This window comes from Pseudophryne corroboree, chromosome 5 (assembly GCF_028390025.1).
Source record: "Pseudophryne corroboree isolate aPseCor3 chromosome 5, aPseCor3.hap2, whole genome shotgun sequence".
In the NCBI taxonomy this organism is placed as follows: domain Eukaryota; kingdom Metazoa; phylum Chordata; class Amphibia; order Anura; family Myobatrachidae; genus Pseudophryne; species Pseudophryne corroboree.
Window position 1 is genome coordinate 634,873,055 of NC_086448.1, and position 15,775 is coordinate 634,888,829.

Here is a 15,775-nt window from a genome sequence, read left to right on the forward strand (position 1 = left end):
ATGTTAGTTTAAACTTGGAATAACGGGTTTACGCCAGAGGTTCCCAAACGCGGTCCTTAATGCACCCTAAAGGCCCAGATTTTAAGGATAACCAAGCTTGGGCACAGGTGACTTAATTAGTACCTCAATCAATTTGATTTAACCATCTTTGCTCAGCTATGGATATCCTTTAAACCTGGACCGTTAGGGTGTCTTGAGGGCCGCGTTTGGGGACCTCTGGTTTAAGCAGAAATTAGCATCTGCTTCGTATTCAGCAATCTCTATTGAATATATATATATATATTTTCTTCAAACAGGTTTGACATAAAAACTCGTCCTTTCCGTGGATGTGTTAAAAATGTGAAGACCCCAGTGAGCTCGGCCACATTCAAAGAAACATATGGGGTCAGCCGGAGATGCTATGATGAATGGAGCGTAAGTGACACTTGCTAATACTGACTACTAGTTCTGGTATTATCCCATTTCAGAGCGTAGAATATGTTGGTTCTTTTTTCCTGTTATGTACAGGAGGAGCATATGGTACAGTACAGATACACCAGGTGTGCTCAACTTGCGGTCCCCAAACTGTTGTGGAACTACACAGCCCAGCATGCCTTGCCAGAGTTTTGTTAGGAAACGCTAAAACTGTGACAGGGCATGCTGGGATGTTTAGTTCCACAACAGTTGGAGGTTGTGGAACATGTTGAGAACCCCTGACTACACATTGCTGCTGTGTATTTGTAATGCTCTATATGATTAAAGCGCCAGCTCCCAATAGCCACCGTCTATCTCCCCAGTGTCTACAGACTCTAGTGTCCCCTAGTGGATGACTGAATATAGTTATGCTATTTTCTTCTAATACAGTGAAGTCAACTGCAAATGATATGATATCAACAATGGAACATATGTATTTGTATTTCTATTTGTTTGTAGTAATAGCTACTCTGTATTTGTGTGTGTAGATTATCCGGTCTGCAGAGTTCTCTGATGGCGGGACACTGGGACTGTTATCCGATGGGTTCTCGTTCCCTGGTGACTTCCAGGCCTCGTTTGGATTCCAGACGCCACAGACAAATGCCATGCTTTTGAATCACAAAACACAGGTTTGTCCACGTCAGCTGTTATAGCCGGAGACATTTGTGAAAATGACATAGCAGATACTGGAGGGTGGCTCCACTCAACAGTCTTCTGTTTATAGGGTATAATTAATGCAACATTAATGAATGTAATCAACTAATTGAATTATTTGCAAATAAAATTTAGTAGTAAAATACTGTATTATATGTAGTTATTAATATAATAAACGCAAATACATTCTGACGTTATAGATTAAGTAAGTGCTCATTAAATCAGAAAACTTTCAACATGATCCATACTTCATACAGGTTGAGTTTCCCTTATCCAAAATGCTTGGGACCAGAGGTATTTTGGATATGGGATTTTTCCGTATTTTGGAATAATTGCATACCATAATGAGATATCATGGTGATGGGACCTAAATCTAAGCACAGAATGCATTTATGTTACATATACACCTTATACACACAGCCTGAAGGTAATTTTAGCCAATATTTTAGCCAATATTTTTTATAACTCTGTGCATTAAACAAAGTGTGTCTACATTCACACATTCACACAATTCATTTATGTTTCATATACACACAGCCTGAAGGTCATTTAATACAATATTTTCTCTATCGTCCTAGTGGATGCTGGGGTTCCTGAAAGGACCATGGGGAATAGCGGCTCCGCAGGAGACAGGGCACAAAAAGTAAAGCTTTTCCAGATCAGGTGGTGTGCACTGGCTCCTCCCCCTATGACCCTCCTCCAGACTCCAGTTAGATTTTTGTGCCCGGCCGAGAAGGGTGCAATTCTAGGTGGCTCTCATAAAGAGCTGCTTAGAGAAAGTTTAGCTTAGGTTTTTTATTTTACAGTGATTCCTGCTGGCAACAGGATCACTGCAACGAGGGACAGAGGGGAGAAGAAGTGAACTCACCTGCGTGCAGGATGGATTGGCTTCTTGGCTACTGGACATCAGCTCCAGAGGGACGATCACAGGTACAGCCTGGATGGTCACCGGAGCCGCGCCGCCGGCCCCCTTGCAGATGCTGAAGTAAGAAGAGGTCCAGAATCGGCGGCTGAAGACTCCTGCAGTCTTCTAAAGGTAGCGCACAGCACTGCAGCTGTGCGCCATTTTCCTCTCAGCACACTTCACACGCAGTCACTGAGGGTGCAGGGCGCTGGGGGGGGGGCGCCCTGGGAGGCGAATGTAAACCTATATAAAGGCTAAAAATACCTCACATATAGCCCCCAGAGGCTATATGGAGATATTTAACCCCTGCCTGTATTCACAAAATAGCGGGAGACGAGCCCGCCGGAAAAGGGGCGGGGCCTATCTCCTCAGCACACGGCGCCATTTCCTCTCACAGCTCCGCTGGTCAGGACGGCTCCCAGGTCTCTCCCCTGCACTGCACTACAGAAACAGGGTAAAACAGAGAGGGGGGGCAAATTTAATGGCAATATCTTGATATATATAAAGCAGCTATAAGGGAGCACTTATTATAAGGCTATCCCTGTCATATATAGCGCTTTTTGGTGTGTGCTGGCAGACTCTCCCTCTGTCTCCCCAAAGGGCTAGTGGGTCCTGTCTTCGTTTAGAGCATTCCCTGTGTGTCTGCTGTGTGTCGGTACGTGTGTGTCGACATGTATGAGGACGATATTGGTGTGGAGGCGGAGCAATTGCCAAATATGGGGATGTCACCTCCTAGGGGGTCGACACCAGAATGGATGCCTTTATTTATGGAATTACGGGATAGTGTCAACACGCTAAAGCAGTCGTTTGACGACATGAGGCGGCCGGACAATCAATTAGTGCCTGTCCAGGTGCCTCAAACACCGTCAGGGGCTGTAAAACGCCCTTTGCCTCAGTCGGTCGACACAGACCCAGACACAGGCACTGATTCCAGTGGTGATGGTGACGAATCAACCGTATTTTCCAGTAGGGCCACACGTTATATGATTTTGGCAATAAAGGAGGCGTTACATTTAGCTGATACTACAGGTACCACTAAACAGGGTATTATGTGGGGTGTGAAAAAACTACCTATAGTTTTTCCTGAATCAGAAGAATTAAATGACGTGTGTGATGAAGCGTGGGTTGCCCCTGATAAAAAGCTGATAATTTCAAAGAAATTATTGGCATTATACCCTTTCCCGCCAGAGGTTAGGGAGCGCTGGGAAACACCTCCTAGGGTGGACAAGGCGCTAACACGCTTATCAAAACAAGTGGCGTTACCTTCTCCTGAGACGGCCGCACTTAAAGATCCATCAGATAGGAGGATGGAAAATATCCAAAAAAGTATATACACACATGCAGGTGTTATACTATGACCAGCTATAGCGACTGCCTGGATGTGCAGTGCTGGGGTAGTTTGGTCAGAGTCCCTGATTGAAAATATTGATACCCTGGACAGGGACAATATTTTACTGTCGTTAGAACAAATAAAGGATGCATTTCTTTATATGCGTGATGCACAGAGGGATATCTGCACACTGGCATCACGGGTAAGTGCTATGTCCATTTCGGCCAGAAGAGCTTTATGGACGCGACAGTGGACAGGCGATGCGGATTCAAAACGGCATATGGAAGTTTTGCCGTATAAAGGGGAGGAGTTATTTGGAGTCGGTCTATCAGATTTGGTGGCCACGGCTACAGCCGGGAAATCCACCTTTCTACCTCAAGTCACTCCCCAACAGAAAAAGGCACCGACTTTTCAACCGCAGCCCTTTCGTTCCTTTAAAAATAAGAGAGCAAAGGGTTATTCATATCTGCCACGAGGCAGAGGTCGAGGGAAGAAACAGCAACAGGCAGCTCCTTCCCAGGAACAGAAGCCCTCCCCGGCTTCTACAAAAGCCTCAGCATGACGCTGGGGCTTCTCAAGCGGACTCGGGGACGGTGGGAGGTCGTCTCAAAAATTACAGCGCGCAGTGGGCTCACTCGCAGGTAGATCCCTGGATCCTGCAGATAATATCTCAGGGGTACAGGTTGGAATTAGAGACAGATCCACCTCGCCGTTTCCTGAAGTCTGCTTTACCAACGTCCCCTTCCGAAAGGGAGACGGTTTTGGAAGCCATTCACAAGCTGTACTCTCAGCAGGTGATAGTCAAGGTACCTCTTCTACAACAAGGGAAGGGGTATTATTCCACTCTATTTGTGGTACCGAAGCCGGATGGCTCGGTAAGGCCTATTCTAAATCTGAAGTCCTTGAACCTGTACATAAAGAAGTTCAAGTTCAAGATGGAGTCACTCAGAGCAGTGATAGCGAACCTGGAAGAAGGGGACTTTATGGTATCCTTGGACATCAAGGATGCGTATCTCCACGTTCCAATTTACCCCTCACACCAGGGGTACCTCAGGTTCGTTGTACAAAACTGTCACTATCAGTTTCAGACGCTGCCGTTTGGTTTGTCCACGGCACCTCGGGTCTTTACAAAGGTAATGGCCGAGATGATGATTCTTCTTCGAAGAAAAGGCGTATTAATTATCCCATACTTGGACGATCTCCTAATAAGGGCAAGGTCCAGAGAACAGCTAGAGATGGGATTAGCAATATCTCAAGAGGTGCTAAAGCAGCACGGATGGATTCTGAATATTCCAAAATCCCAATTAATGCCGACAACTCGTCTGCTGTTCCTAGGGATGATTCTGGACACGGTTCAGAAAAAGGTTTTTCTTCCCGAGGAAAAAGCCAAGGAGTTATCCGACCTGGTCAGGAATCTCCTAAAACCAGGAAAGGTGTCTGTACATCAATGCACGCATCTTCAGATGCACCTGCGGATAACCCTGTCTCCAAGGACAAGGGTATCTCTTCTGTGGTGGTTGTAGAGGGCTCATCTATTGGAGGGCCGCAGATTCGGCATACAGGATTGGATCCTGGTGACCACGGACCCCAGCCTGAGAGGCTGGGGAGCAGTCACACAAGGAAGAAACTTCCAGGGAGTGTGGTCGAGCCTGGAAAAGTCTCTTCACATAAACATTCTGGAACTAAGAGCAATCTACAATGCTCTAAGCCAGGCGGAACCTCTGCTTCAAGGAAGACCGGTGTTGATCCAGTCGGACAACATCACGGCAGTCGCCCATGTAAACAGACAGGGCGGCACAAGAAGCAGGAGTGCAATGGCAGAAGCTGCCAGGATCCTTCGCTGGGCGGAGAATCACGTGATAGCACTGTCAGCAGTGTTCATCCCGGGAGTGGACAACTGGGAAGCAGACTTCCTCAGCAGACACGATCTTCACCCGGGAGAGTGGGGACTTCATCCAGAAGTTTTCCACATGCTAATAAACCGTTGGGAAAGACCAATGGTGGACATGATGGCGTCTCGCCTCAACAAAAAACTGGACAGGTATTGCGCCAGGTCAAGAGATCCGCAGGCAATAGCTGTGGACGCGCTGGTAACACCTTGGGTGTACCAGTCGGTGTATGTGTTTCCTCCTCTGCCTCTCATACCAAAGGTATTGAGAATCATACGGCAAAGCGGAGTAAGAACGATACTAGTGGCTCCGGATTGGCCAAGAAGGTCTTGGTACCCGGAACTTCAAGAGATGGTCACGGACGATCCGTGGCCTCTACCTCTAAGACAGGACCTGCTTCAGCAGGGACCGTGTCTATTCCAAGACTTACCGCGGCTGCGTTTGACGGCATGGCGGTTGAACGCCAGATCCTAAAAGGAAAAGGCATTCCAGAAGAAGTCATTCCTACCTTGATTAAGGCAAGAAAGGAAGTCACCGCGAAGCATTATCACCGCATTTGGCGGAAATATGTTGCGTGGTGCGAGGATCGGAGTGCTCCGACGGAGGAATTTCAACTGGGTCGTTTCCTACATTTCCTGCAATCAGGATTGTCTATGGGTCTCAAATTGGGATCTATTAAGGTTCAAATTTCGGCCCTGTCAATATTCTTCCAAAAAGAATTGGCCTCAGTTCCTGAGGTCCAGACTTTTGTCAAAGGAGTACTGCATATACAGCCTCCTGTGGTGCCTCCGGTGGCACCGTGGGATCTAAATGTAGTTTTAGATTTCCTCAAATCCCATTGGTTTGAACCACTAAAAAATGTGGATTTGAAATATCTCACATGGAAAGTGACTATGTTACTGGCCCTGGCGTCCGCCAGGAGAGTATCTGAACTGGCGGCTTTATCTTATAAAAGCCCTTATTTAATTTTCCATTCGGATAGGGCAGAGCTGCGGACGCGTCCGCATTTTCTCCCTAAGGTGGTATCAGCGTTTCACCTGAACCAGCCTATTGTAGTGCCTGCGGCTACAAGCGACTTGGAGGACTCCAAGTTGTTGGACGTTGTCAGAGCTTTAAAAATATACATTTCAAGGACGGCTGGAGTCAGAAAATCTGACTCGCTGTTTATACTGTATGCACCCAACAAGTTGGGTGCGCCTGCTTCTAAGCAGTCGATTGCTCGTTGGATTTGTAACACAATTCAACTTGCACATTCTGTGGCAGGCCTGCCACAGCCTAAATCTGTTAAGGCCCATTCCACAAGGAAGGTGGGCTCATCTTGGGCGGCTGCCCGAGGGGTCTCGGCATTACAACTCTGCCGAGCAGCTACGTGGTCAGGGGAGAACACGTTTGTAAAATTCTACAAATTTGATACCCTGGCAAAGGAGGACCTGGAGTTCTCTCATTCGGTGCTGCAGAGTCATCCGCACTCTCCCGCCCGTTTGGGAGCTTTGGTATAATCCCCATGGTCCTTTCAGGAACCCCAGCATCCACTAGGACGATAGAGAAAATAAGAATTTACTTACCGATAATTCTATTTCTCGGAGTCCGTAGTGGATGCTGGGCGCCCATCCCAAGTGCGGATTATCTGCAATACTTGTACATAGTTATTGTTAACTAATTCGGGTTATTGTTTAGGGAGCCATCTTTCAGAGGCTCCTCTGTTATCATACTGTTAACTGGGTTTAGATCACAAGTTGTACGGTGTGATTGGTGTGGCTGGTATGAGTCTTACCCGGGATTCAAAATCCTCCCTTATTGTGTACGCTCGTCCGGGCACAGTACCTAACTGGAGTCTGGAGGAGGGTCATAGGGGGAGGAGCCAGTGCACACCACCTGATCTGGAAAAGCTTTACTTTTTGTGCCCTGTCTCCTGCGGAGCCGCTATTCCCCATGGTCCTTTCAGGAACCCCAGCATCCACTACGGACTCCGAGAAATAGAATTATCGGTAAGTAAATTCTTATTTTTACTAACTTTGTGTATTAAACAAAGTTTGTGTACATTGAGCCATCAGATAACAAAGGTTTCACTATCTCACTCTCACTCAAAAAATTCCGTATTTCGGAATATTCCGTATTTCGGAATATTTGGATATGGGATACTCAACCTGTACTGAGTTCTGCTTATTTTGTTGAATGCAGCAATAGGGCGTTTCCAGTAGATAACAAGGAATTTTGATATTTAATAGCACCAACGTAACAGAGTATGACTAACGTCTTTGTCTACAGTCTGATGAATTACGGATCTTTCTGGAGGGCGGAACTGTAAGAGTAACTACAATAAATAATGAGCTGCGATCAAAGGAGAAGTATACTGATGGAGAGCTGCATTATGTGTCTGTAATAAGAAAGGATGATGAGTAAGTACAAGCTTTAACAAATGAACTAGCTTGTGGTCAAGTCTAAAGTATAGCATACCTCCCAACATGACCCGCTCCAGGAGGGACAGAATGCTCTGCTTCTGGACTTTTCTCTTAATGTATGATTGCCGGCACCTGTGTTGAATGGGTTAATAGATGAGAAAGCTGTTCCAGCACAGGTGATGGCAATCATAAATTAAGAGGGAAGTCCAGGAGCAGAGCATTATGTCCCTCCTGGAGAGGGTCATGTTGGGAGGTATGGTATAAATATAATTCATCCATCCATCTTCTACTGTAGAGCAGGCATTCCCAACATTGGTCCTCAAGGCACACTCACAGTCCAGGTTTTAAGGACATTTAGGCTTGAACACAAGTGACTTAATTAGTACCTCAGTTACTTTGATTTGACCATCTCTGCTGAAGCCTGGATATAACTAAAACCTGCCCTGTTAGTGTGCCTTGATGACCAAGGTTGGAAATGCCTGTTCCAGATATTGTAGACAGAAAACAATAATATTATGTATGTACCAGTTCAGGAATTCCTGAACTATGACTTAAACTGGGCATACACTATACAATTATCTGTTAGATAATCTGTGGTTGGCATGAAAACCTGGTTATGGCTGAGAGCAACTGTCAATCAACCATTTGCTCCCAAACCTTGGAAAATGGACAAAACCTGTTGTTTATACAAATTGGTTAAAACACGGACAGGTCTTGTCCATTTTCCAGTGTTTGGTAACAAATGGTTGATTGTCAGTTGCTCTTATCCATTACCAGGTTTTCATTCCAACCACAGATTATCGGCCAGATAATTGTATAGTGTAAACCCAGCTTTAGTAGTCCACCAAAAATTGTGAAAACGTACACACATGGGTGGAAATGGTCAATTAGAATACTAGTTAATCATGTTTTTAGGTCTTAGTTTAAGTTGAGCTGTTTTTCAAACTTGTTTGTGGGATATTGTAAAACAACTTCTTACATTCATATCACTTAAGAGTTATGTAATATTTCTTACATTCTTTGGTAGTATGATAAGTCACATCTGTGTCCCTATCAATATCTCCTTATGCTGAAAAAACTTTCACTGTTCAGTCCTTTTAAAGCATAGGTCTTCAACCTGTGGCCCTCCAGCTGCTGCGGAACTACACATCCCAGCATGCCCTGCCTCAGTTTTACCATGCCTTAATAGCAAAACTGTGGCAGGGCATGGTGGGATGTGTAGTTCCGCAGCCGCTGGAGGGCCACAGGTTGAAGACCCATGTTTTAAAGGATCAAGGTAGAAACTTCAGTATAAGACTTTAGAAACTGCAATAATCCTCATTTAGTAAATTACTTTAGCACATGAAATGAAATGAATATGCATTTGATCAGAAAAATTCAACAGTAAACATCCCTTCCTTGCAGCTGCCGTTACATCAGAGAGTGTAATGTACAGAACCAGAACAAAGACAATTCAGAGGCTGGTTAAACAAAAGAAGAAACAGCAGGAGATTAAATACAATACTACTTTAAACATTCTTATGTCCCTAGAGGCTAATTAACACCTTAAACTCAGTTTTGTCATCAGTGTAATTGCTCAGGCAATGTAGTGCTATTTATAGGTAACTACTATCTGCATTGTCTTGACTTTTAATTCTTCTGGCTCAGAGTGTAATTAGGAGACGAAGATTATTTGAATTCTAACTGGGATCTCTATACTGGGACTGCAGTGAGTTACATAAACTCGTGTATTGCTGAATCAAAGTTTCTCATTCCACTTTTCAGTTACTGCACCCTACGCAGTGACGTGTGGTGGTGTAAATGGCTGGGGAGACACTGGCTAGTATCACAGCCAGATCTACACACACATACAGTAAATGAGCCTGAGGGTACATGTAGGTATTATACACAGGTGCAGCAGTATATACTGCTGGGAATTTTGGTGAGTTTTGATCAGAGATGTACAGACAAGGTAGGCAGGCGAGGCACTGACTCACCAGTCATACTCCAGTATACTTCAGAGTTTTGACTATTAAAAATATTAGTCTAATACAAAGAATACATTTATAATATGTTCTTCATCTTTTTCATATAATTTTTACAGATAAAACTCTGGAGTATATTGGAGTATGACATGGGAGGCAGTGCCACCCCTGCCCGCACGTCACTGCCCCTAAGATGCTTTAAGGGTTTCCCTGTGATATACTGTAACATGTATAATACCAACTTGCCCATTCAATGAGACTACTACGCAGTAGTATGCTAAAAGTGGAAATGGTAGCCCGGTTCAGTTTAAACATAGAGTTTCCCCTCATGTTGCCACATCTACAATTAAAAATGTTCCTGCTAATAAATTAATTTTAAGAGATTCTTCAATTGCAATTGTACGCAATGCCACAGCCACTGCTGTAGTGGTGCATTCCATAGTGGAAGGGCTTACACATGACTGGTGTGTGCCTTTTATTGAGAACATAACTATTATGGTGTGTACACACGGTGAGATATTTTCTTACGATTTTGACTATATAGTCAAAATTTTAAAAAAACTTAGTGCTGATCGCAAGGTGAAAGTCACCTTGCGATCCCGATTCGATGCCGATGCACGGTCCCGCGCGGTCGGCATCGCAAGACTAGATAGACTGTGCAGGCAAGTCAATTTTGACTATCTCTATAGAAGAGATAGTCAAAATTGACACGTAGCCAAAATCGCACATAGTCAGTATCACAAGCACATAATGAGTGTGCTTGCGATACTGACTATGTGCCGACCTAGCCCCTGTTGCATAGTGAGATACAGGCATAGCCCGAATCTCACCGTGTGTATAGGCCTTTAGATTATTGCAACAAATGTTTTGCTTTTGCAAAGTGCATCTAAAGATATAAATATTATCGTATGTACATGCTATGTGAAATGTATTCCACTGAAATTCTTTCCATATGCAGTTGGATTGTTTCAGCTTGTAGTAATACAAGTAATGATGATTTTAATTAAATAAAAGGTAAATTATCTATAACAGGAATAAAAATGATTATTTTTTTTGCATTTCAGGTTTAAACTGTTGGTTGATGACAGTGAAGTGACAGAAAACATTGGCACTTCTAGAACCTCCAGTTCTTCACCCACTGACATCTACCTTGGAGGAAGTGGCTTTAGGGGCTGTGTCACTAATGTTTTTATTAAGAGGTAATTGAATTTTACGTTTGGTGCCGAAAGATTCTAGCTAGCACATACCACAAAGAACTACTGTACCAACGACAACCTGAAACACTGAGTCATGGCTGTTTTTTCCTTTCTTTATCTTTTCAGAGCATCACAATTGCCTGCTGTGCAAAATCTTGTTAATAACACTGAGAAGAACCAAGTTTCCCTGGGAACGTGCGGCCCAGAGGAGGCTCCTGTGCCTCTCATACTGAATGAGTTTAAACAGCCTCTCAGCCTACGACTTAATGACTTTGATATGGTAATTCATGGGTTTTGTGTTTTATTTTTGCATTTATGGGATGTGAAAGATGGTTGTTGTGAAGGACTTTCCATAACATGCTGCAACTTTCCATAACATGCTGCGTCCTGTACAGTTCATTATTTAAGGCTTTTGTTTGTCAGTGTCAGTCATTGGTCTTGTGTGTCTCTTGAAACAGTATAGCCTGGATATCATGAGCAACATGCTGAATACAGGAACTGGGCAGAAGAACGTTCAAGGCTGCGCTCATCCCTTTAACGTGACATCTCATCAGAAGTCCTATAGATTTGGTGATTCCACAGGAAGTCACTTAGTCTATGATCTGAATAACCAGATTTTCAAGGAGAGGTAACTAGATGAAGTTTGGGGTTGACAACATCATCACTACAGATGTTTCTCCATTTGTAATTATTATAGCACTTGCCTGTTAGATGTGGAAAGCTTTCCCAAATCTCTGGTGCTGCCGGACTTACATTTAATTTCTACCAATACACTCTCACACTACAAGACAGAACTTAGTGACACTTTCCTCACCGAGGTGAAAAACGTTTCTGCAGCATACTGTTGGGGGGCACTGGCTTGTTTCTTGCAGCAGCAAAAATACTTTTCAGTTACATTTTACTAATTAGACTTCCAGGGAAGCTGGGAATTGATCACTTGTCCTAGAACTGTCCTATGTAAATACAGATATATAAAGGTCAACAATTATTTTATTTATTTATTAACAGTTTCTTATACAGCGCAGCATATTCCGTTGCACTTTACAATTAGAACAGTAATAGAACAAAACTGGGTAAAAACAGACAGACATAGAGGTAGGAAGGCCCTGCTCGCAAGCTTACAATCTATGGGGAAATAGGCATTGATACACAAGGATAGATGCTACCTGTTACATAATGGTCCTCCAGATTGCTAGGTTCTTAATGGGTTGTATGATATGATCACCCAGCAATGTTGGCCAAGGGTCAGGAGGGTGTGAGAGTAAAGAAAGACAAGATATGTGATGTTATGTGTACTGTACAGAGAGGATGTAATTAGATAGGGAAGCAATGACAGTTATGTGGGTGGATCTGGAATTTGATAGGCTTGTCTGAAGAGGGGAGTTTTCAGGGAACGTTTAAAGGTTTGGAGACTAGAGGTGAGACTTATTGTGCGTGGGAGGGCATTCCACAGAGTGGGTGAAGCCCAGATAAAGTCCTGTAATTATGAGTGTGAACAAGTAATGCGTGTGGATGAGAGACGCAGATCTTGTGCAGAGCGGAGAGGCCAGTTAGGGAGATATTTTGAGATGAGTGAAGAGATGTATGTTGGTGCAGTTTGGTTAATAGCCTTGTATGTCAGTAAAAGTATTTTATATTTAATACAGTAGAATACTGGTAACCAATGGAGGGACTGACAGAGCGGATCTGCAGACGATGAACGTCTAGCGAGGAAGATTAGCCTCGCAGCTGCATTCACAATTATAATAATAATGTTTATTTATATCTCTTATCTAATATGACTCAAGCCAAGGTGGCCCATTTATCAATGAGTTTTAGCTATTTAAATTTGTTGCGTATGATAAATGGTGCTCCACCCAATCAGCTCCTGCCATGTGCTTGAAAACTGACAGTTGGGAGCTGATTGGCTGGAGCACCATTTATCATACACAATGAGTTTTAAATAGCTAAAACCCGTTGATAAATGGGACCCCAATTATGAAAACGCATTCTAATTCATAAAAAGTTTATTTTCTGTAAATATATTAAAATGTAGGATCCCATGTGTTGGATCAGTGCTTGCTTGGGGATGGTATTTTCACTATAAATGAATGACTCTGGATATTTGCCTCTTGTGTGGCAGGTCACACTTCTCCTTGGAGGTGCGCACTTTGGAATCAGCTGGCCTGATTTTCTTCATGACTGACAAACAGGAGTCCAGTCACTTGGCTCTTCATATATCCAAGGGTCGTTTTGTGTTTTCTTTGGGAACTAAAGGCAGCAAGATGAAAATACGAAGCCAAGAGAAATACAATGATGGAGAATGGCATTCTGTAAGTGTTTTGAAAATGTAATTGTAAATGCAATACATCTCTACTGCATTGGTATCATCTGTGGTCCGAGCAGAAGCAGGTGTCAGTCATTTGCAGAAAAAAAAACCAGACTCCTGGCTGATTGGCAGAGGACTGCAAGTGATTGACAGTTACCTCTGCTCGAAACACACATGCTGACGATAATTTATGAACAGTACAGCATGCAGCATCCATCACCATCTCCATGAGGGGAGGTAAGAAAAGTTGGCTAATATGAATAACTTGAACCCCTCCCTCTCTCTGCAGTATTGTGTTATAATGGGGACCATTTATTAAGCCTTGGGGAGTGATAAATAGCACAATGATAAAGTACCAGACAATCAGCTCCTAACTGCCATGTTACAGGCTGTGTTTGAAAAAATTACAGTTAGGAGCTGATTGGTTGGTACTTTATCATCATGCTATTTATCACTCTCCAAGGCTTGATAAATCTGGGCAATAGTGTTTTGTTAAAAATTAACCCCAATTACTTTTGCATCCTCCATTGACTTGCAAAACCTGGGTAAAAACTCATGGCCTTAATTATAATAGGATAAGTCACTTATTAGTAATAAGTAATGTAAAGGATTATCATAATGCTTAAAGTTGCATGGGCTATTTCACACAGTGCAGATGGAGCAGAAATGTTATGCACCATGGTACTTACAAGTGGCGGCTCCAGAGACGGGGCTGCAGCACAGTCCAAAATTCAAATAGGGGAGCCACACCAACTGCCACCCCCAACAATGCCAAGCATCGCCGGCTGGGACTCACTGGCAGTTGGTGTGGCTCCCCTATTTGAATTCTGGACTGTGCTGCAGCCCCACCTCTGAGCTGCCGCCGGTAATTACTGAGCAGTATGTGAGCACATGACTTATTTCATAACATGTTTGACATCTGCTCGCATGCCTATCTAAAATATCTGTATGTGTTCATTACTTCTGGGTTGCTTTATTAATTGGTTTGTTGTATTACAATGGATAATGCTGCATTTCAGAGTCAGTCTCACAGAAGCATTGCTCTGCCGGATTCCAATGTAATGATGTATAACCCGGCTATACAACAGTGCTCATTATATTCAAAGACATTGCAGTAGCTCCCAACATTTGTAATCAGTACCGGCTAAAGTAAATAATTATGTCTGTGTAGTCATTTCATACTGTATAGTTAGCTGTACATTATTGATGAGCATTACAATATTGGGCTAAATGTAATGGCCTACGAGCTGCCAGAGGTGCGGGACTTTATGCAAGTATGCCGTATTTGTAAAGCGGCAATCATTTACAAGTCAAAACCAACCTAGTTTTGCCTTGTAAATGATTGCCGCTTTAAAAATACGGGCAGACTTACACAAGGTCTTGCACTTCTGGCAACTCGCAAGCTATTACATTTAGCCCTTTAAGTGCAAGTGTTTAATATACATTGCAAATTAGTATTTTTGTGACTATAGATCATAAAATCACTTCTCAGCCAATGATGCATCCCACATACAGCCAAAAAGGACACAGGGTGCAGAGTTTACTATTATTACAAAAGAAAAGAAAAAGAAAGCAACATTAAATATCTGGTGCATTTAATAGATCACTGTACTGTTTTTGTTGGACCATTTGAAGCATAGATATTCCCAATGACTGAAGACATTAGAGAAAATTAACAATTATTTTTTTCGCCTTTAAATATCTTGGCTTTTTTTTATGTTATATAGGTGGTGTTTAGCTGGGATGGGATGAACGGTCGCCTTGTCATTGATGGCCTGAAAGCCCGCAAAGGAAGCTTGACAAAACACTTTGGTTTGGAAAACATGTCACTGCTCTATCTTGGCGGTGTCCCATCTCTTCAAGTACAGGTAATGGCTTATTTTATTTTGTCTGTAATATTAAATCAGAGAATGCCAATTCATGGTAACCGGCACCAAAACCGTATTAGGGGAAGTGAGACTTGTCTGCTGTTGCTACGTTAGTTGGACTGCTACTGTGAGTACAATGTCATATACGTACAACGCCTCTGTCAGCATTTTATGAGAAGAACATATATTGCATCATGAAGTCAGATAGGAAACTCATTGTGAGTAATATCATACCTCCAGGGTTGGAGTGGCCCACAGGTGTAAAGGGGAAATCCCCAGTGGGTCGCACTGAAGACCTCACCCCCTCTTCTAGGGATGGAGCAGGATTATGGATGAACTTGGGTGCTTGGTTTGTTTCTGTGTAAACTACACCAAGATTAGCCCTTCTGCCATTCAAAGTGGTTGGTCTTGTCACACCTCTGTCCCCTGCTTTATAAAGGGGCCCTGTTTTTTGCATGTCCTCTCTAACCGGTTGGTCAGGTACCTCTGTAATGGCTGGCCCCACGCCCTCTGATGGCTGACCACACCCCTTAAGCTTGGACCCCTCCCAATGCATTGCCTGGTGGGCCCTTTGTGTCGCAGTCTGACCCTGCATACCTCCCAACATTCACTAATGACAACTTAGGCCAAGATTGCCTACATGACTGATAAACCACCCAATTCACCACAGACATTCCCCCGTTGGTATAAACCATATACTGGTGGCAAACTGAGACTGTCCCAATAAAAGTGTTGTGGGTATGTGTATGTTGTGTGAAACTACACAATTGTGTATCATAACTGCCAAAGGGGTCTATTTATTAAGCC

General features: G+C 43.4%; 1 protein-coding gene across 2 annotated transcripts in view; it reads left to right on the top strand.

Annotated features, from left to right (window-relative positions):
* LAMA3 (laminin subunit alpha 3) overlaps window positions 1–15,775 on the top strand; it is a 477,258-nt gene that overhangs the window by 437,472 nt on the left and 24,011 nt on the right. For both annotated transcript variants that reach the window (XM_063923602.1, XM_063923601.1), the window contains exons 65-72: window positions 297–414; window positions 942–1,082; window positions 7,499–7,629; window positions 10,661–10,795; window positions 10,919–11,072; window positions 11,251–11,420; window positions 12,915–13,104; window positions 14,828–14,968. In XM_063923602.1, coding sequence (XP_063779672.1) covers window positions 297–414; window positions 942–1,082; window positions 7,499–7,629; window positions 10,661–10,795; window positions 10,919–11,072; window positions 11,251–11,420; window positions 12,915–13,104; window positions 14,828–14,968 — 1,180 coding nt within the window. The remainder of the gene's footprint in view (window positions 1–296; window positions 415–941; window positions 1,083–7,498; window positions 7,630–10,660; window positions 10,796–10,918; window positions 11,073–11,250; window positions 11,421–12,914; window positions 13,105–14,827; window positions 14,969–15,775) is intronic.